Here is a 20301-nt window from a genome sequence, read left to right as displayed (position 1 = left end):
TCGTCGAACCGGAACAGGTAATTTACACGATGCACCCGTATCTTACAGCCACCGAGCTTATCGGTCCCTATCGGCACGTGATGGCTTGCTCAATTTGACCTTGCGGCGGAGCTTGGGCTTTACACCTTACACCCGCAATCATGACGGGAGAAAACAAGCGGAAGCGCGAGAAAGACGATGATCTTGTCGTGGATACCACAAGTCATGGACCTGACGTCTCTTTAACGCCGTCGCAGGTTAATTCCTCCACCTCACCCTCAGCTCCCGATGCCAATGTGAACGAGAGTCAGAATCGCGATGCGCATAATCGCAAGTCCAAAAAGAAGCGTGTGGACGGCGAGAAGACGAAGTACCCTGATTTGACTTACGTTGAAGGGAAACTTCAATCGTCTATCCGAATCGCGGACCTACAAGGGCTGCTCCTCTACTGCTTTGCGGATGGTATTGCACCACAGTGGATCTCTGTTAAGCACTCTGGACATATGCGCAAAGTGGTTGCCCTAATGGTACCGGGACTGGAGATTGGTATGTTTGACGGTACCATCCCATTGCAGCCCATCGAAGACAGCAAGCCGAATCCCGAGCCATCGAACGAGACCGAAAAGAGTACCACCGACGAAAAGACCGCCGACTTCGAGCGATGGAAGCAGGGCCTCCCACTCGAGGACCGGTCTAATCGATTCAATCCTCGGCCTCTCTCTTCCGTTGACCTCCCCGAACCCTTGCGTCCTCTGGCCCATATGTTCCCCCACATCTGGCCTGTCAGGGCCCCAGGCGACAGCAAATATAACAAGGTGCATTCGCCTCTCCAAGCCATCCTGTTGTCACAGGTACCAAAACCCAAGGATGAGGGCGCTCGTAGCAAGGGTGCACGCCCTGCGCGCGTCGACAAGGGCTACGTTGATCAGCGGACACCCATCACAAATTTCATTAGCACATTGGACCAACTTCGCGAAAACGACTACACGGTACACCCTGCCTTCTTCGCCACGGAGGAAGAAAAGGCTGCCGAGGCTGAGGCTCGACGACGAAGTGGAGAGTCTGAGGAGCATGGATGGGTTGATTCTTTGGTCCCTAGCTTGGAGGCTGGCGATGTACCCGATAATGAGATCGAAAAGGGCAGCATGACTGCAGGTCGGGACGTGCTAGCCCTCGATTGTGAAATGTGTCTCACAGAAGGCGGCAAGTCTGAACTGACTCGGATCAGTATGATGCGTTGGGATGGCGAGGTGGTATTGGACGAATTGGTAAAGCCACCGCGCCCGATTATCGATTACCTTACTCGTTTCTCTGGCATCACCCAGGAAATGCTCGATCCGGTGACAACGACGCTTGAGGATATCCAAAAAAAGCTTCTCTCTATTCTCACACCTCGCGCGATCTTGGTCGGGCACTCTCTGAATTCGGATCTGACAGCACTGAAACTCACCCATCCTTTCATCGTGGATACCGGCATCATCTACCCCCACCCACGCGGTCCACCATTGAAGTGCAGCCTTAAGTGGCTTACTCAAAAATATCTCAACAAGGCAATCCAGCAGGGCACTACCGGTCACGATTCGGTTGAAGATGCCCGTGCTGTGCTAGACCTGGTAAAATTGAAATGCGAAAAGGGTGAGCGTTGGGGTACCAGCGATGCTTCCAATGAAAGTATCTTCCGTCGCATCGGTCGCACCAAGCGCCCCAACAAGAATTCTTCCGAGGAAGCACGAACTGGAGCAGTAGTGGACTGGGGAAATCCAGAACGCGGCTTCGGCGCCCAGGCAACTGTTTCCATTGGATGTACCGATGACGAAGCCGTTGTGAAAGGTGTTGCCGCCACCGTCAATGGTGATGCCTCCAACCCAGCTGTCCCTGGCGGCGGTGTGGATTTCACCTGGGCACGTCTGCGCAACCTTGAACAATTCCGCGGCTGGGCCACACGCCTTCCAGATGCAAACAATGCCAATGAATCCACCGAGGTGACTGCCTTGCCGGAGGAAACAACACCAACGACAAGTGCGGATGGCTCTACCGCACCCGCATTCAATCCTGCTCTTGCCGATGCCGTAGCTCGAACCGTCTCCGACATTAATCGCATTTACGAATCACTCCCCCCGTGTACATTGTTTGTGGTTTATTCGGGCACTGGTGACCCTCGTGAGGTCAGCCGGCTTCAAGCCATGCACAGAAAGCACCGTGAAGAGTTCAAAGGGAGCAAGCCGTGGGACGAGCTCACTGTGAAGTGGACTGACGTGGAGGAGCAGGCTTTGAAGAAGGCTTGTGAGCGGGCTCGCGAAGGATGTGGATTTATGTGTGTAAAATAGTTGCAATCTTGGCTCTTCGATACCCATGAAAGAATACATGTTACGATGAAGCATCCAAGCCTGCATCTCCTAGAAAGTATATTGGTCCCACGGTACGATCTGAACACCGATAGACTTTAGCTCCTGTTCGACTGCTCTCTCAATATCTTCTGCACTTTCCCCCGTGTCTGTATTGTCGTAGGTGGAATGTGCCCCTTGGAGCAACACCACCGCAAACCCCGCATTTACAGCCCCTCGGCAGGTAGCGCGCACGCATTGCTCACTTTGAACCCCGAAGGCCACGATAGTAGCCACACGCTGGTTCTTCAGCTCATCCACCAACGAAGGGTTCGATTCAAACGTATCCCCTTTATCACAGTCAAGATATACTCGAGACACCGTCGTTGGACATTACTAACCAGTGGTTTTACGGACAACCCTTTCATTCTTGGCGCCGTCTTGAGGAGGCAAAGCCAGCTGCCACTCCTTACTGCCGGGGATTAGCGTTGCATTTGGATCGCTTGCATCTTCACAGTGTTGGACTATGATGATCTCAAGTTCAGTGCTGGGAATGCGTCGCGCGCGGTCAAGGATCACACCACCGACTTCGCAAATGCGTGCTGCGTGGGGGATGGCAGTGCTTGGAATCGAGACAAGCTCGGCTTGTGTGTCGATGACGAAGAGGGCTTTCTTGGTCATATTGTTATCTCTGGGGAATACTGTGGGATGTAAGGGACAGGAGATTTTTCCACAATTGGAGATCGTATTCGGTAAGCGCATGGACATGTAACACGGCAACGCGTTTGAATTGTCAAATTGGCCACATGCGCTTCCATCGTTTCCCGAGTGTAGAAACATTGCGGTTACTTATACTTGAAGGGTCATTCGTGTGAAAAAAGCCGAGTGTTAAGTTGCAGGATTTTGACAATTCGCTCTACGAGTTCTTAGATGTACTTGAATTAGATTTATACTAGAATACATACTTCTCTTACTATAAAGGGAATATATAATAATATAGGCAAGAACCGTATACATGATTCATATAAACGTGGAAAGTTACGAGTCTTAGCATTTCTAGTAAATATATGACCCAAAATAGGGCCCCGGGCCTAACGCTACATTAAGGCCTATTTTAGGTCCGGGTTAAGTTGGGTTCCACAGAAATCTAGTTCTGAAGCATAAGAAGAGTAGAAACCGTTGATGAGGATAGTGTAAGCTTTATCTATCACGCTAACTTTCCCTCTTTTCTAGGTGAACTCTATAGATGTTTGTCTCTAATGGAGTGACAGACGAGCGGTATAGACCGGCTAAAATGAAGAAACTTTAGCTTACTAGAATCCTACATGGAGCACATTTATCGGATGCCCTTTTAACCCGGAGTGTGTTGGCGGAGACTTTCAATAGTGGAGAGTGGGAAAATCCGCACGAGATCGGAGGACCTGAAGAACCTTTTAGTCTGCTGCCTAGATCTCAGGGTGTGCTTGTCAAGAAACAGGCTAAATCAAACCCTGATCGGAGCAAATCCACTCACTCTCTGGAGGGCATATTCAGATTAAAATATAGAAACGTGTTACATTAGTTTTCCACATCCAATCCTCAGCCCTTTCCCGAATCTTTCCAAGAACTTCTAAACCCTCACAGCTTGTCGTTCACACCCCCGTACTAGTTGCAGCTCTGATGATAAAATCAGTGACAGCAGCCGGTTCGACGAGAAAGCTGGAATGGCCCGTGTTAATTTCCTCTACATGCTCCATTCGATCTCCGACAGCTTCAATGCATAGTTTTTGAAATTCGGGAGGCATCAACTTATCCTTTAAAGTGATCAGATACCAACCCGGGATTTCTTTATAGCCAGCATATTCCAAAGGAGTCAACAGCGTCCTGAAAGAATACACAAGTAAGTGGATGTGAAACCTCATAGACTAGGACAGCACTAAAAATGAAAGAAGCACTCACAACGCAGATTGAGTCTTGAGGTCGTGATATAAGGTCAATTGTAGTTTTTCATCCAGGCCATTATATAATGCGTCTGGACTACCAATAAACTTAACGACATCATCCTGTACCGTAATAATCAGTAGACTACCAAGCTGGAACAATTCTGGTACATCATTTCGAACTACCTACATTGATGCTCACAGGCGATTCCGATTCCTCAGCAATCCATCCTGTCTGGGTCGCCCAGTCTCCAAATTGTTGCAAATGAGACTCCCCAACACGAGGAATGTTGCAGGTAAGGTATACCAGCTTTAACACAGCAGTTTGACCAGCGCCTCTTTCCTTACTGCTGAGGCCTTGCAGAGCCTGGACAGCGGGGACGGCACCATAGGAGTGCATCACTAAAACGCAATCGTGGCCATTATTCTGACCAGGGTCGCCCCCGAGGATTTGCAGGAGAGCAGCCCGGACAGCATCGATATCCATCTGTAGGCTGCTGGAAGACCCATGGCCTGTGCTTGGAAGCTGTGTGGTGTTATGCACACTGTATCCAGCGTTCTTCAAGAGCGGAGTAATCGAATCAAAACAATCTGGCCAATGAAAAGCGCCATGCAAAAGCATAATGGTTGGCTTCTTTGAGGAATTCATTTCGTAGAATATCGTCATCAGATAACTGCCAATCGAAAGAAACAAAGCTAATGAGCGAGTGCGGGGGAACTCGCTAGGGAATTACGTTGTCTTCCTAATTATGGTTAGTTTTGCCGCTTCCGACGCTGGTCCCCTTTGCTAGGATTCTCCGTTATCTTGGCAGTCAGCCACCCAATAGGAATGCAGTGTGTCCCGACTCTTATGCCCTTTGCAAAGCTCTTACACACCACCTTGCCGCTCTCCGGATAGACCCGCAAGCCATAAGGTCAAGAATGACTGCCTTCCCAGATCAGGCTACCTAACGGATCGACACGCGAAATTTGTTTCTACGACTTATGACCCTTCGGCGTACCTAAGCCCATGTTGCTTACGTACGGCTGAGAAGACGGGGAGCTTTAGCTATATATGCTTTGAATGGAGGACCGCATGGTCCTAGTCAAAGTTGTATACAGATGTTGCCCTATGACACTCAACCGCCAGGCAAGGGAGCCTAACATGTCACCCTCCTCCTTCCCAAAAGCTGCTGCGATACTTTTGTACGCAAGTACCTCGCGTCCACCAAGCTTCACACAGGCCCGCCCTGAAGATTGTCTGGGCACAGTTGTTTCTGATTCGATGACCCGCACAGCACCATGTCGAATGATAATTTCTGTCGCTGCAAACCAGGGTTGCATGCTCTCCTTATCAAGGCCTGCAGATCCTTGTTGAAACAGTCGATCAACCCCATAAAGTACTTCCAAACTGTTAGGTCTCCAAGCCTGCCGTTCGGATCGCCACCTCGATTTAGTATCATCCGAACAAGCTCAACACCGGGTTGGTCGCGAGCCCTCCTACAGGAAGTTCTAGTTGCTCACTCTGACCAAGGTCAATAGGGTATATCCTACGTCGCAGTGCATAGTCTCGCAGCGGCCGTTCATGCTTTTCAGTGACCAGATGTGACATTGATTGTATATAAAGCAGGAAAGGCATCTGCAGATTTGCAAAGTCCTGTGGTCAAATCGGCCAGCTTGGATGCGACCGCAACTTGCTCGGCATGATCTACTAGGACGTCATCGGCACTTTCGCATTTTTTTCTGCCTTTGGAGAGGAGTTTCGCGCCAAATCCAAAATTGGATTACAGAGGTTGCGATGATGAGTGCTATCAGTGAATTGAGCACCATTGTTGAGGCTACTGGATAATCTCTCAGAAGTCCAGTGATCGGAGTGAGGGGCGGGGGAGTTCTCGTATTGAATAAGCGTCCGTGGTGCGGCTTAAGGCTGACTGACATCCCTGCAGCTCCAGCTAAGCCACGCGTTTTTGGGAAAGCCTCTTGTTGGGTCACTTGACCTGTATCTACCATATCCCTTCACTTTCAGTAGCTTAGACTTCTTCCTTCTTCATACCACATGTTATCACCACATACGTTCTGTACACTTCCACACGTACGTCCGTAGATCTCTCTTACGTCTTCCATTGCAAGCACACATGAATGCCTTCGTTGGTTTATTAGACAGATATGCCGTACAAGCCATCAAAGGATATGCAAACCTTCTCATTGCTTGCGCTTGCGCCTCTGACAAGAGGTTTGAAAATCCAAGGTTTGTCGTGGCAACATCGGAATAGGCATAGTCCTGGAGGTACTGTTTATAGTGGTACTGTTTTCAATACGCATTAAGACGGACACGCCCGTTGGCAGCACACTCGGTGATGCGCAGATCGTTCCAGCAACACAAAACAACATAGATCGTACGAGGAATTCAAAGCATACACTCCTATACCCCCGTGGGGATCAAACGAGAGGTGTGAAAGCGTGAGCCGAGGTCATTCAAGACCATCTACGGGGTGCTAGATACACCACCCGTTCCCAGCATGCCAGCGCACCGAAGAACAGATGTCACAATAGACAATATCCACAGTGTCGAAGACGCCTGCAGTTCAAGTCATCAAACAAGATTCTTCAATATGTCTAGCGTCCCAAGGGATTGACCCAAGTTCCATAAGTCTCGCTTCTTTTTTGATCTGTCTAGAGATTTTTGTGCGCTGGTTAACCACACCTGACCCAGAGCAATTTTGATCGGCAATTCTACGCCAGACAAAGATATTCCTCCGACATTAAAACCGATTTACTGGCACTGTTCCTACATCGGAGCGGCAAGCTCTTTTGTTTCTGAACAACTGTTACTTTCACTGGAATATGATGTGCAGAATAGTCAGCAAGGATAAGGAATGTACATACTGAAGGCGCTCCAGATACAAAGAAAACCCCCTAACAATACCGCCGGGGGCTATTTTCTAACTGCTCACAACTCAAACCAGGAAAGCTACCCTAGAATTGGTAGAGAAAGTTCCCTATTTTTCCCCCCTACTATATGTGCCGCCCGGCCAGCTCGTGACCCAGTATGTATATGGTGTATCCCTCGACGTGCGGGACCTATGTGGCATCAATTTAATTAACTCCGGACTCGGAGTTACCAGCCCGGCGTTACCACACGTGTCCGTTGATTGCTCTATAATAAAGGTCCTGCAAAGGCTTATTATACAAAGCCTCATAAATTACGATGCATGTCTAGTACTAAAGTGCTGTACTTTGTCACCGGAGGCTTCTTTGATAGGCTTGACTTACGCGGTGTCGAAGTTTAGTATAGTACTGTAGATACTTTGGTTCGCGGGCCGAGCCGCCTATCCTACAGGATGTAATAAACACCCGGGCAAAACATGAATGGCTATAATTATTTGGTGAATATATCCATCAATTTAACAAGTCAATGGACCTCAGAGGTCAAAGAAATCTGTCCAACCCAACCAAGTTACCGAAGCTGGAGAACTAAGCAGGAAGTAAAAGGGGAACAGAAAGCAAGGAACATCAAAGCTCCTCATTCAGGGCTAATTCGGCATAATGGTCTCCGTTTCCGACCAAGTAGCCAGGCTTACCACCTAGCAGGGTTTGGCTGCTGAGCACTTTCTCCCCAAGCAAAATCGGCTTCGTCCGCAAGTTGGGCTAGGCCACTCAGCTATACAAACAGAGCTCCAACGTTTTAACTCCGGGTCTGTGATAAAAGTCGAGACCTCATTTTGAGCCTTGGGCTTCGAAACATGAACCTGTAATTAACAGCATCTATCATGTGTTTGGGGGTGGAGGTGGGCGGCTCAGTCGTGAACTATGTGAATAATGTGTAGCATAAAACATCGAACAATCATACGACCTGTGGGGTAGTAATTAGTCTATTAAACGGATGAACGGGCCTTGATACATCAGGCAGCCCTACAGAGTAGCTTTTGTGCTTAAGTGGCAGTTGTTTTGTTGTAGGGCACCCCTGTTGAGGGAATTAAGAGAAATATGTCCGAGCTATCTTTACCTCCGGTATCTCCGCCAAGCTTTCGTGTCGCAGTTGTTTTTGACTACATACAGCTATTGCCATAATTAGATAGATGTCCCATCAATACTTAGATGGATCATACCTTTAAGTCTATGGTAGTCTTCTTTTGGAAACCTATATATCAGCTCTTTCTCACCTATTTGGCTTTATCTAATTTCACAAGTCTCCGAGTCTCCGGCTCGCCAGTTCGTTTCATATACACGCTCATCATTGGCATCAAACTCAATTCTGATTCAATATGGCAATATTGAACTCAGTCAGTGGTGTTGCAAGTGAAGTAGCGCATCAGCCCAGCCGCCCCAGCTACATCAAGCTAGTTTTAGACCAGACTTTGATCACCTGTCAAGTCCGTGACTATGACTATCCAGGCAGTGGAACAACTGAAGATCCATACATGGTCGACTGGCTTCCCAACGATCCCAAGAATGGCTTCAACTTGCCTGCAGCTGTGAAATGGACCATTGTTTTGATCTGCGCCTTCAGCACGCTTGCCTGCTCTTTTTCTTCGACAGTCTTCGCTGGCGCAATCATTCAAATTGAGGATTTCTTCCACGTGAGAGAGGAGATAGCAATCCTCAGTGTTTGCCTCTATGTACTGGGATTCGCCCTTGGCCCGCTTCTTTGGGGCCCGCTCTCCGAACTCTACGGTCGCCAATCTATCTACCTTATTACCATGGGCGCGTCGGTCTTGTTCGAGGGTGCGGCGACTGCTAGCAAGCCAGATCGAGTTGCTGCCTTAATTGTGCTTCGCTTTCTGGTGGGTTCATTTAGCTCGGCGGCAATTTCCAACTCACCTGGTGTAGTCGCCGATATCTTCGTACCGGCGGAGCGTGGGCTCGCCGTTATGGTATACTCTATGTTCCCTTTCCTTGGCCCAACCTTAGGCCCTGTCTGCGGTAACTTCCTCGCGGCTGGTGCCGGATGGAGATGGGTTAATGTTCTATGCACTGTCTTCTTCGCCATGATGTTTGTTGTCGGTCTGGTCTTTGTGCCTGAGACTTACGCGCCCTATATCCTACGACGTCGCGCAAAGATACTAAGCAAGGAGACCGGCAAAGTCTTTGTTAGCAAACTCGACATTGGCATCCCGCCCAAGACTCTTAGAGCTACCTTGAGCACGGCTATCACGAGGCCTATTGTCATGGCAATACGGGAACCAATATCGACTGCTATGGCTGTGTATGCTGCGATTATCTATGGTATTCTCTATCTAATTTTCGCGGCTTTTCCCATTATTTTTATCACTGAACGCCACTGGAGCCAAGGTGTGTCGGGCTTATCCTACATTGGCATCATGATCGGTCAGATTCTTGCTGTGCCCTTCTATGTTGTCCTTGAAATTAAGTACCGCAAGAAAATCGCCTGCAAAGCGGTTGTGCCGAACCCTGAAATGCGTCTTGAGCCGGCCTTCTATGGAGCTGTGATGCTCCCTGTCAGCCTGTTTTGGTTCGCGTGGACATCATACACTGGTATTCACTGGGCAGTGGGCCTTGTGGGCACTATTTTCTTTGGGTTGGGCAATGTTCTCGTCTTCATCTCCATGACAAACTACCTTATTGATACATATAGCCTGTTTGCTGCCACAGCAGCGGCTACCAACGCTATGGCTCGCGCCCTCTTTGGCTTTGCATTGTACGTTATGCAAACCTCTGTTACCCTTTTTGGTTTTAATGAATGCAGCTGACCAGCCATCAATCTAAACAGCCCTCTTTTCACCACGTACATGTACAATAATCTCGGGACTCAGTGGGCCTCGTCTATTCCTGCTTTCCTGTCTTTGGCATTCACGCCTTTGCCTTTTATCTTTTTCCGATTTGGCTCAAAATTGCGCGCTAAATCCAAATTTGCCAACGAGGCCGAAAGACAACTGGCAAAGCTGCAGGAAGTACGCCAGAATGTGGAGAAACGGTTTGAAGAAAAGCAAGCTCGTGATAATACAAGATCCTCTGACATAGAGGAAACTGAGAATGTTGCCAGTACCATCGCCAAAAATTCAGAAGTTGCCGCCGTTGACCGTTCAAACTCCGGCTCCAACTGAACCTATCTGCCGTCCAATTAATTGTCGAAATTTGGAATTTTCCGTCTGCGCAGGCCTTTCAATTTAGCTCTTTTATTTAGTACACCTCGTCCCCTTGGGCCAGTGTTCATTGGGTGTCACATCATGTCATGTGACAATCTACATGAAAGGAGTGACGGGGAGAGGGCACGATCAGTGCGCAGGCTTGGAAAACCAATCAGCCAAATTTCGTATGCCCTTTTTATTGATGTTCGTTAGTCGGTCTATAAACCCGGGATTTTGCTCGTCAGGGAGCAAGAAACGCCATTACTGAATAAAAAGTGCACCAAAGTGAATGCCCTGCTGTAGTCATAGTAGATAGAAGCTTGAGACGAGACTAACTGTGACCAGGATAGCAGGACTTGGTAAGGAGGATGTGATAACAACTGCTTTTGAAATAGCTATATCTCGAAGCATCATCTGCGTGCTCTGTATGGCTGAAACTTCGATTGAGAATACTTCGCACTTGTCAGAGCTGTGTCACAGAAGACAGCCAGCGACATGGCCGGGTAACAGTCACTTATGTGAACCTTTATGGCCTTTCCAAGACTAACGCTACAGTATTGAATGAGGAGAGAGCCTTTACGGCCCCAGATCACTTGTCTACCGTCTCATCCATGATCTTCGAACCATTATTACCCGGTCGGGGACGGCGCGCGCTTAGAGTACACGCTATAAATCGACGCAGAATGTCGCTTTAGTAGCCAGCCAGAAGTCTCAAGCCGACTTACGAGGAACGTAACGGTCGTAGATTACCGACAAGGTTATGATGAGGGTAGATTTTTGATATCGATCCGGTTTGAACTTGATTAAAGAATACCGAACCTAATATTGGGTACTTCTTATTGCTTTTCGCTAACTGGCTATGGATACATGATTTGTGCATTAAAGTTTCCTCATCAGTGATTGTTATACTGAAAATCGTGAGATGGCCCTGTATCGCAAACCCAGTCTTCTATCTCTATTCAGTATTTTCGAGTAATCTCCCAACTTTTGTCGGCGGAATTGATGGCAGCACTACTCGATTGGGGACCATGTTTTGGTTCCAGTACGAAATTCCATGTCGAAGCCAAGCAGCGTATGTGCCATTCACAATATCGGAGTCAGGATTTTGCCGCCATAGCGAACCAAGAGTGGCTTTGTAAACCCGTAGTATGAGGCCGTGTGCAAGTTTGAACCCAAAGCTGCGCGAAAGACAAGCCTCGACAATTTCGCGAGCCTTTTCTTGTTCATTGGACTCTATTTCGCCCTCTTTCGGCATAGATAATGACATTAGATCGAACGCTTTCTGTCCGTCCCAGTCTGTTAGCTCATTGATGAGCTGTGACCCTTCCATAAAATCTATCGCATAAAAATGTTCCATGCAATAGGATGGTCCATCCCATTTATCTTCGGTGTCGACCAGTCCCATTACCGCTGTGGCTACCTGGCCTTGGATGATATAATCGGTCAAAATGCGGCTGACTTCGTCGGGTCCGATGAAAGTTCCATCTTTTTCTGTGATCGTGAATTTGCCTCCCATCAGCGGAGCACCTCGCAATAACGGGCTAGCATGCATCCCTTCAGTGGAGGTCTTGCCACCATCTGCTCCCCAAAGCGCAAGAAGTAAAGAATGACAGCGCGCGAAGAGCGCGTTATTTGGCAGCGCGGCGAGGAAATAATTACATAAGTTGTAATAATCGCTGCCAGTAGACGTGTAGGACAGTACCTCATAGGGAGAGTCCGGGTTTGCGATAAAATCATTCCACAGCTTATCCAAATCTCCAATTTGCATCAACCCTACATCAGCGTAGACCCCACCATACCGCAGGAGAAGCGGCCAACGCACAAGGTCTGAAGTGTGCTGTAGTGCGTATGCACCAGTGAGAGTCTCGTTGGTGAAGGCATGTGGGAATAGTTCGGGATCACTGACATCCAGAAACTCGTCGATATTGCTTTTTGAGCCAGGTTGTCGGTCGATAATGCGTACAGTCCATCCTTGCTTGGAGAATCGACGGTGCCATGCGCGCACGGTCCGCTGCGTGTATGGGTGCATGCTGGCGTAGCCAGAGTGCCAAAAAAACCAAATGTTTTTGACGCCAGTCACTGGCGGGGGTTGAGCCAGGTCAAAGTCGATATCTCCGTCGGGGCGTGTATCGAGCAACTCAGAGGGGATGACATGCATCCCGGGCGGAAGAAAATCATCCATTGTGGAAGTGGAAGTTGTAGTCGATGTTAAGTTAGATACAAGCATCTCGAGATGTACCGAATGACATGGAATGGGTGCCGTGTCTCTTGTATCTTTTATAGATCATTCATGAATTGAGTTCCTTGAGTAGCATAGCCAATCAGGATGTGTTGTAATGATGAGGCACAGTGAGTCAGACTGGCTAATGTGGGGTAATCATTCACCCGAGGGGCTGGACCTACCAAAAACAATGACGATGATAATGTTATCTGTTCTCTCTTCTATTCCAATTGAACGAAAACTAAACGTCAAAGCATAAAAAAGTTAAATTCATGGATACTTTATAGAAGCTCTAAATGGGGAAAGTAGTGAAAACAGCCTAATCGACATCCCTAGCCAACAACATCGTCTTCAATCCCACGTCGGCTTGCCTTAGGCATCTTCTTGCTCCTTTTAACCACTCTTCTCTCTGCTTCTTCTGAAGAGTTTCCCGAAAAATCTGCCGGTCGTATGGCGGGTGGTACTTCAAGCTCACCCCGCTCAACTGTATAGTATGGAATTCTAGGCAAACGTCGATCCACCGTGTGAGGCAGTCCAAACCTGATCAATGACAGCTCGCTTCTATTGCTCGCAATACGTATCCGATTGTATCCGTCTGGTTCAGTCGCAGTATGCATAAACTGCCGTAACCAGGGTCCATCAAGTCGTTGGGGATATCTTGGATCAGCTGGTCCCTCAGAGACGGCACATTGGATTCTGATCCATGGTGTTTCACGAATGTTGGGCTGGGCCTGGTTTATTAGACAGACTTCGATCATTATCACAGTTGCACCGGTAAAAGAGGTCATCTCCTCGGCGCGGACTGCTCCCACTATCGGGATGGGATGACCATCTGTGGTGAATTCGCCTTGGAGCCGAACGACGTCGTCCCAAAATATTCTTGTCATCGTTGCCCCAGTATCGTATAACATTGTCATTTCCTCCCAGTACTGGAAGTTGGGAAGACGAAAGGCAACCCTGTACTAAACGGTTTATTAAGCCTGGTGGTTCTCAATATGCGCTTCTGAAGATTCGGACATACCACGTGTAGAAACCTGTGCATGGCAGAAGGACTAGTTGATATACAATATTTCCAGTGTTCATCCCCAGGTCCGTCCAGCTAAGACGACTGATTAATATATTTTTCACCAGAAACTGGAACTTGACGAAAGTTAAACTTACTCCTTCAGTCCAGAAAGACAAGCTCCCCTCGTATCTTTCATTTATCGCCTCAAATTCGTCCCAATTGAAAGGTCTAGGCTGACAGAGTTGGCTACCAAAGGACCAATACGTGACAAGGCCATTCCATAGCAATTCACCGGACCTATAGGCGTCCATGACAGCTTCGATGTTAACTAGTTGTTCGAATCGGTCGCCAGCTTTGTAAATGCTTTCCCAAAGGCTGTCAAGGCTTTCCAATCTTTGAACAACTGCTTCGGGCAGTGTGGAGTCCTCTCTAGGCTTGAACATTCTATTATACGAAGGCAGGTCAGCAGCTTGGAAAGTGTAAATTTAGTCAACTCGGTCCAAGAGACTCACTGCTTACAAATGAGAGCTGTTTCAAGTCTTTCTAGCTTACTTTCGAAGATATGGGGCATGATCCCCTCATCAAGTCGTTCGTAACATCTTTCAATTTGACGCACCGTATCACTGTGCCAAACCTATCAGTCTAACATCACTTTAACGGATAGGTGCATTAGACATACTCATCGTCTAGATCCGGTTCTGCTGGATGCCAGCCCTCTGGTAATTGCTCGATGTCATATAGGGGAACCTTTCCCGGGTTGGGGTTGATCCAGGTCTGTTTGGCTGGTATTTTGAAGTCTTGATTATCCCCTTCTTTTTTTGTTGCCTCTTTCAGATCGTCCACGTAGGATTTGTCGAGGTCTAGATCCTCCACCTGCACAGGACTCCGGTCTACTGGATCCCACACGGATCTTTTGAGAATCACTTTCATCTGACTTGTTGACTGGGCAGTCGACGTGGGAAGAACCGAGGGGGACATTTTGATGTTGTCAGTAGGCTTTCTAGGAAAGCGCAAGGTCAAATGGGATCAAGTTCAAGGGAAAATGCAATCTTAAAGCTTGAGATGATAACAAAAAGGTGATGACCAAAATGAAAAGCCTCTTTTAAATTCCAACCTCCCAGAAGATAATGATCAACAAAGAATCACCGACATACAACGATCACAAACGGCCAGACAAATTACATGAATCGCATTACACAGTCGAGCCGATGTGGATTTGCAAATGAGCAATTTAAATTCATTAAAAAATAACCTTGGACGTGTTGTCGAAGAGATTGGGAATTTCAGAGTCCCTGTAAATTGTAAATAGTTTCCAGGTTCCACTCAAGATCCTCTTTCTTTGTTCCATTTAATTGTCCATCTCTCACCATCTACACAATCTTGGATCCAGGACCTGCCCACGCCATCCATCCTGTCCCTTCCAAGCAACCGACATATTCACATTCCATTTCTCCTGCTTTAAGCACCGTCGTCTCAACCCACATTCCAATCTTCCCGGCACTCATATCACCACCTGGCCCATATGCCGCCAAAAAGCGGTCCCGCAGCTGCGCATGCCCTTTGTTACTGCGCCCAATACGCTCCATGTGCCGCATGTCCTTGAAATAGAACAGCTGGATCTTTTTGTTATAATTGAGCGCCGAGATTGGGGAATTCCCGAAGGCTCCACTTTCCGCATCAAAGCATAAACGGCCATCCAGGATCCCAGAATCTGCCTCTGCGGACATGAGATCCTTGATCCAAGTTTCGACGGATTCGTGAAAATTATGAAACCAATAGTCTTTTTCTTCTGGTGAGATCTCGGAGTGGTCTTGGCCCTCGACAACGAAGCATATGTTGTCTGGAAACTGGGCCAAGAGAACTCTTTCAGAGCGGATAGAAACCTGACCTAGTGGGAGTGTTATAGAGGGGCAGGGTTTTAAATCCTTCGCGAGGGGCGTCGCGAATCTATCACTGGTTGCACTCATTCGTTGCCGATAACAGCCCCAGTATCCTGATTTGTCGGCGACTGACACTCGGGATCCGAGAGTACCAAGTCCAATCTGATCTGTCCTGTTGGTGCCATGTTGTGTGCGGGATGCATCTGGCATCATCACTTCTCTCCACATTCCCGCATCTAGAGGTAGCGATGACCAGAAGTGGGATACCGGTTGACTCGTCCACCAGTCGAGGTATTCTGTGCGAGATTTCCAATACCCAAGCCAGACAAAGGTTTTGCCATGATTTGTGGTAACTGCATCTTCTTGGATGACGCGATCGATGTAAGTGGCTTTGGCGGTGATAAGAGCATCGAAGTTGCTTCTCATAGACTCTTTTTCGGTGGTCGGTTCGCCATCGCGGTATTGAAGGCCAAAGATGGAGTAAACGAATGGCTCATTTTGTGACAATTTGACTCCCCACATAACTTAATGGACGTAGATAGAAGTGATACTTTGAAACAAGAATTCGTGATTCGATAACGTTGCTGCAGATCCCCGCGCTATTTAAGATTCCGCTTATCAGGATATGAACAGCGTTAAAATTTGCGGACATTATCCTTCCGCATCTTCCAGTACAATTTGTTCCACGGAAAAACAATGGGAATAGATAAAAAATAGTCAGCATAGCCCTTCCTGAAGCAAATCATTGCAAATTATTTGAGGTGATTGGTGCCAGTGACTGGGTTCCCCGCACTGCGGAGAGTATAACCTCCGCAGATGCCCCATAATCACTAAAACCCTGAATAGAACGATCGACCTTATCAAGGTACCCTGATAGGAAGATAAGGAGATTACAACTTACCAAACTGAGATAAAGACAGAGATATACTTTAAGACCGCGGAAGCTTCAATCCCGCACTTGGCGAAAAGTCACAGGGGGGCGAAGTAGGTAGTGCTCGGAGATTTAGTATAAATGTGGCATTCCCCCGTCTTAGAATCTCCCGACCTCATCGGAACAATATCCACATCTTGAAACCTTGGAAGCTTATACATCATGTCGACCCAAACTGTTCGTGTTGCCGTCACCCAAGCCGAACCAGCCTGGTTGGATCTCGCAGCCGGGGTGGCAAAGACCTGTGATTTGATCACAGAGGCTTCTAAGAACGGGGCGAAGCTGATTGCCTTTCCCGAATGTTGGATACCCGGGTATCCCTGTTGGATATGGTAAGTCAGGAATGATGACAAGAACACCACTGGTATTAACAGTCTCCATAGGACCCGACTACTCGACGTTGAGCTTAATGTAGCCTATATCAAGAATTCAATCCGTCTAGATTCTCCCGAGATGAAGCAGATTCAGCTTTGCGCAAGCACCAATGCAATCGCTGTCTCTTTGGGCTTCTCGGAAAATTTCAGTGACTCGGTTTATATCGCTCAGGTAATGATTGGACCAGATGGAGAGATCAAGGCTCATCGTCGCAAGATGAAGCCTACGCACATGGAGCGAACAATATTCGGTGATGCCTCAGGTGAATGCTTCGCAAGTGTCGTACAGCTTCCATTTGCACGAGTTGGTGCACTGTCATGCTGGGAGCATATTCAGCCTCTGCTGAAATATCACACCTTATCCCAGCAGGAAGATATCCATGTTTCAGCATGGCCTAGTCTCACTCCTCACAGTGGTGGCTCAGATCTGTGGTCTATGTCGGCAGAAGGTACGTTCATTCTAGCCTCTTCAGAAAAACATCTACTAAGATAATTCTAGGCTGCCATAGTCTTTCCCAAACATACGCCATAGAGTCGCAGAGTTTCGTGCTCCATTGCACTGCACTGATTACTCAAAAGGGTATCGAGAAAATGAACACGTCTGGGGGAGCGCTGATGTCATCTCCTGGAGGAGGTAGCTCGGCCATCTTTGGCCCAGATGGTAGAAGATTGACGGAGCCTGCTGATAGTACAACGGAAAAGATCATTTATGCCGATTTGGATATGGATCAAATCGTGGCCACCAAGATTTTCGCAGATGCTACCGGCCATTATAGTCGCCCAGACCTCATGACGCTTCACGTTCGCAAGCAGGTCAAGAAGATGGTTCACGATGAGGAAGCAGTCGAGATTGTGAAAAGCACCAAAGAAGGCGACATACAGAGCGAGGTCATTTAAACAGGACCCTTGGTCAATCAATTTCCGCGCAACAAATCAGCATGTGCTTCTAATTTCAAATTGAAGCGCCAGGCAAAATGCCGTTAGTGAGGTGTTCAACTATAGATCTCCCTAGACGACCTGGATCTCCCATTCTTAAATTAAGTCCCTTGCGAGCTCTACTTTCTTCCTTCCTCTTTCCTTATTCCTAATTGAGATCTTTCACCACTTTCAATTCTTGTCACGCATCGCACGCAGGCATAGTCTTGCCCCTAGAGCCCATCAGGCGAATATTTCGGAACTTCACCCCCATCTCAGCCTTCGCGTCGCGCACGTCCAGTTGTAGACAAAAAAGCTGACATCTACACCTCCCCCGTCAAACTTTCTCCTCGTCGACTTTATAAGCAAATAGCAAAATGGAAAATCACACACGGCCATCCGCAAAATATTCCCCCGGTACAGAAACTGTCTCCACGTCGACCGCTCCTAAAGGCCTGAAACAAAGAGGCCAGCAAATCAGCCATCACAAACGGAATCTTGATATCTACCGCTCTACGTACGAGAGTAGCGCAGCCTGAGACGGATTTGATGGGCCGTCTGCTCGCCAATATCCAGTACTCACCAAAGGAGATGGCGGGTCATATACTACTTGATCTGGCGTTGACTTTGTTTGATAACCCAAGTAGGTTGATGGTGCGACGACAGCGGTTGTCCGGGGCCATGATAAGCAGCGGGCGGCGACTATAGGACAAGATGAACAGGGCCCTGGATTTGACCCACAATATATTGGACACTCTGGGTAAGTGCTTTTCTCGATCCTTGATATTAAGACAAAAAAAACACAACGAAATGGTACTGGAAAAAGGGTCAAATCCCAGTATGCCGTGAAGCGGGCAAGAAAAAAAGGGCAAAAAGAAACTCCGATAGGGGGAATCGAACCCCCGGCTGTCGTGTGAGAGACGACGATGTTAGCCACTACACCATATCGGAAGGGGACAACGAATTACTCTGTTAGACTTAATATGATCCACCACAATCCATTTTGGCTTAGCGTCGGTGTTATCTACTGCCTTGTCTTCCACATGTCACATTTTATTTTTCGTCCTCCTGCAGGTGAGGCATTCTCGCTATTGGTTCGGATCACTAACCTCCTGAGCTACCTCCTATTTCTGTGTGACTTGTCATCTCGTTTTTGCTCTTGTTTCCAGGGCTCGGTCTTGTCCAGCGCCAAGTGGGACCCTAAATTCCGGGCCTATGTTTAGATCTTACTGTAGCTAGATTCTCTTCGGCCGACCCGCAGACCCACCAGAAATAAATGTCCGTTGAAAGCTGACAAACCGCCACAAAAATTGATGATTCAACCGACTAGATCATAGTGGAAAGACGTGGGAGGAGAATAAGCAATAAAGATGAACCTTGCATGAGTCCTGTTTTGTCGGGCAGTGCTACCTCTCGGTCGCCGACCGTGAGGCAGGGTATCCATCCCCAGGAGTCTTGCGGTCTTATATATACTACCGGTTTCCGTATATTTTTCCCATGCTAGAAAGAACCATGACGGGAATCCTACATCAGAACAGCATTTTTTGATCCGGAGCCAGCGGCGAGACCTGGGAGTGGCTCGCCTGGGATTTACGTTCTTGCAATTCCTGACAAAAACGGGAGTGCCGCCGTCACTTCTGTCCGAGGACTTATTGTGCAGGTTGATACCTCCATACTCTTACGACTTGATTCGGAAGGAGAAAAACACTCCGGAATGCTCTGATCTATTTTAAGTTTCATCTCTCCGTGAGTCATTGTCATCATACCGTTGCGGCATGGAATTGATAAATGACTCATTCAGTGTACAATTTAATGTATCGCACTGGAATCGAACCTTCATACTCACGTTGCAATTGAAGATGGCACCCACATCATCTATGCCTTTTGAAATAAAGTATGCCAATGCATCTGACCTAAGTGCACTGGTGAGCATTGAGATTCGCTCTTTTCCATCGTCCAATTATATGCGCAGCACATACAAGGGATGTGATCCATTGGCAGTTCACACATTCAAAACAGTCTCTTCCCTCAAGTATTTCGCCAAATCCGAGTGTCATATTTTAGCGGGTGTCGACGCTGAAGCCGGTGATATCATCGCATACAGCCGCTGGAATATACCAGCTATTTACGGGTTCGAAAGAGCCATAGACACAAGTCTGAGCAACGATGCGCAAGCACAAATGCAGAATATGTGGGCGTATGCCCCAAAGTTGAACAAGGGTACATACACGTTTTATGAGGAAATGATAAAGCGTAGTAGGAACCTGCATCTCAAGGCGAATGATTTTGGTTCGTCGACCCATTTTGCCACCATACATGAAACTTCTACAATTTTGATTGCTAAAATCCCTCTTAGTCCTTGAACTACTATGCATCCTACCCGAGTACCAAAGAATTGGAATAGGAAGGGCGTTTCTCAATTGGGGTATTGAGAGAGCAGACGCCAGTAACGCCCGCATATATCTGGAGGCTACGATGGAAGGAGTGCCAGTGTATTTGAAGCTCGGGTGGAGAATCGTCGAGGAAATACAGCTGGATTACACGGAGCGTGGTGGAGAGGGAAGTCAAAAGTTCGCATTGATGATCAGAGAGCCCCAGGGAAAAGGGGTTTGACATAATCCTGTTTTCTCTTTATATGTATCGCTTCGGTTATTGTGCTTTAAAGTCTCCTTGCCCCTGCGGGT

The 20301-nt window shown here is 47.8% G+C and overlaps 9 protein-coding genes across 9 annotated transcripts; 4 read left to right on the top strand and 5 right to left on the bottom strand.

The window, feature by feature from the left end:
• Window positions 1–140: 140 nt before the first annotated feature.
• Window positions 141–2306, top strand: N7503_004358 (RNA exonuclease; the record flags this gene model as incomplete). Its single annotated transcript, XM_057063905.1, has 1 exon — window positions 141–2306. The coding sequence occupies one exon, from the start codon at window positions 141–143 to the stop codon at window positions 2304–2306; it is 2166 nt and encodes a 721-aa protein (XP_056921648.1).
• Window positions 2307–2375: 69 nt separating this feature from the next.
• Window positions 2376–2984, bottom strand: N7503_004357 (cysteine hydrolase family protein; the record flags this gene model as incomplete). The annotated part of the gene is made up of 2 exons (XM_057063904.1): window positions 2376–2653; window positions 2705–2984. 2 exons carry the CDS (start codon window positions 2982–2984, stop codon window positions 2376–2378), a joined length of 558 nt encoding a protein of 185 aa, XP_056921647.1.
• Window positions 2985–3934: 950 nt separating this feature from the next.
• Window positions 3935–4844, bottom strand: N7503_004356 (alpha/beta hydrolase; the record flags this gene model as incomplete). The annotated part of the gene is made up of 3 exons (XM_057063903.1): window positions 3935–4166; window positions 4242–4375; window positions 4413–4844. 3 exons carry the CDS (start codon window positions 4842–4844, stop codon window positions 3935–3937), a joined length of 798 nt encoding a protein of 265 aa, XP_056921646.1.
• A 3622-nt stretch (window positions 4845–8466) lies between these two features.
• N7503_004355 (MFS transporter) lies at window positions 8467–10266 on the top strand (the record flags this gene model as incomplete). Its single annotated transcript, XM_057063902.1, has 2 exons — window positions 8467–9860; window positions 9933–10266. 2 exons carry the CDS (start codon window positions 8467–8469, stop codon window positions 10264–10266), a joined length of 1728 nt encoding a protein of 575 aa, XP_056921645.1.
• Window positions 10267–11245: 979 nt separating this feature from the next.
• On the bottom strand, window positions 11246–12472 carry N7503_004354 (glycosyltransferase; the record flags this gene model as incomplete). Its single annotated transcript, XM_057063901.1, has 1 exon — window positions 11246–12472. One exon carries the CDS (start codon window positions 12470–12472, stop codon window positions 11246–11248), a length of 1227 nt encoding a protein of 408 aa, XP_056921644.1.
• Window positions 12473–12843: 371 nt separating this feature from the next.
• Window positions 12844–14495, bottom strand: N7503_004353 (uncharacterized protein; the record flags this gene model as incomplete). The annotated part of the gene is made up of 5 exons (XM_057063900.1): window positions 12844–13473; window positions 13533–13610; window positions 13673–13986; window positions 14037–14140; window positions 14197–14495. The coding sequence occupies 5 exons, from the start codon at window positions 14493–14495 to the stop codon at window positions 12844–12846; spliced, it is 1425 nt and encodes a 474-aa protein (XP_056921643.1).
• Window positions 14496–14887: 392 nt separating this feature from the next.
• N7503_004352 (phenylacetaldoxime dehydratase family protein) lies at window positions 14888–15919 on the bottom strand (the record flags this gene model as incomplete). The annotated part of the gene is made up of 1 exon (XM_057063899.1): window positions 14888–15919. One exon carries the CDS (start codon window positions 15917–15919, stop codon window positions 14888–14890), a length of 1032 nt encoding a protein of 343 aa, XP_056921642.1.
• Window positions 15920–16490: 571 nt separating this feature from the next.
• Window positions 16491–17599, top strand: N7503_004351 (carbon-nitrogen hydrolase family protein; the record flags this gene model as incomplete). Its single annotated transcript, XM_057063898.1, has 3 exons — window positions 16491–16660; window positions 16712–17151; window positions 17202–17599. The coding sequence occupies 3 exons, from the start codon at window positions 16491–16493 to the stop codon at window positions 17597–17599; spliced, it is 1008 nt and encodes a 335-aa protein (XP_056921641.1).
• A 1877-nt stretch (window positions 17600–19476) lies between these two features.
• Window positions 19477–20230, top strand: N7503_004350 (GNAT family N-acetyltransferase; the record flags this gene model as incomplete). Its single annotated transcript, XM_057063897.1, has 2 exons — window positions 19477–19906; window positions 19974–20230. 2 exons carry the CDS (start codon window positions 19477–19479, stop codon window positions 20228–20230), a joined length of 687 nt encoding a protein of 228 aa, XP_056921640.1.
• Window positions 20231–20301: the final 71 nt, after the last annotated feature.

Source organism: Penicillium pulvis, assembly GCF_028828015.1.
Source record: "Penicillium pulvis strain IBT 33274 chromosome Unknown contig_23_segment0_segment0, whole genome shotgun sequence".
In the NCBI taxonomy this organism is placed as follows: Eukaryota; Fungi; Ascomycota; class Eurotiomycetes; order Eurotiales; family Aspergillaceae; genus Penicillium; species Penicillium pulvis.
This window is presented reverse-complemented; position numbering and strand designations above follow the sequence as displayed.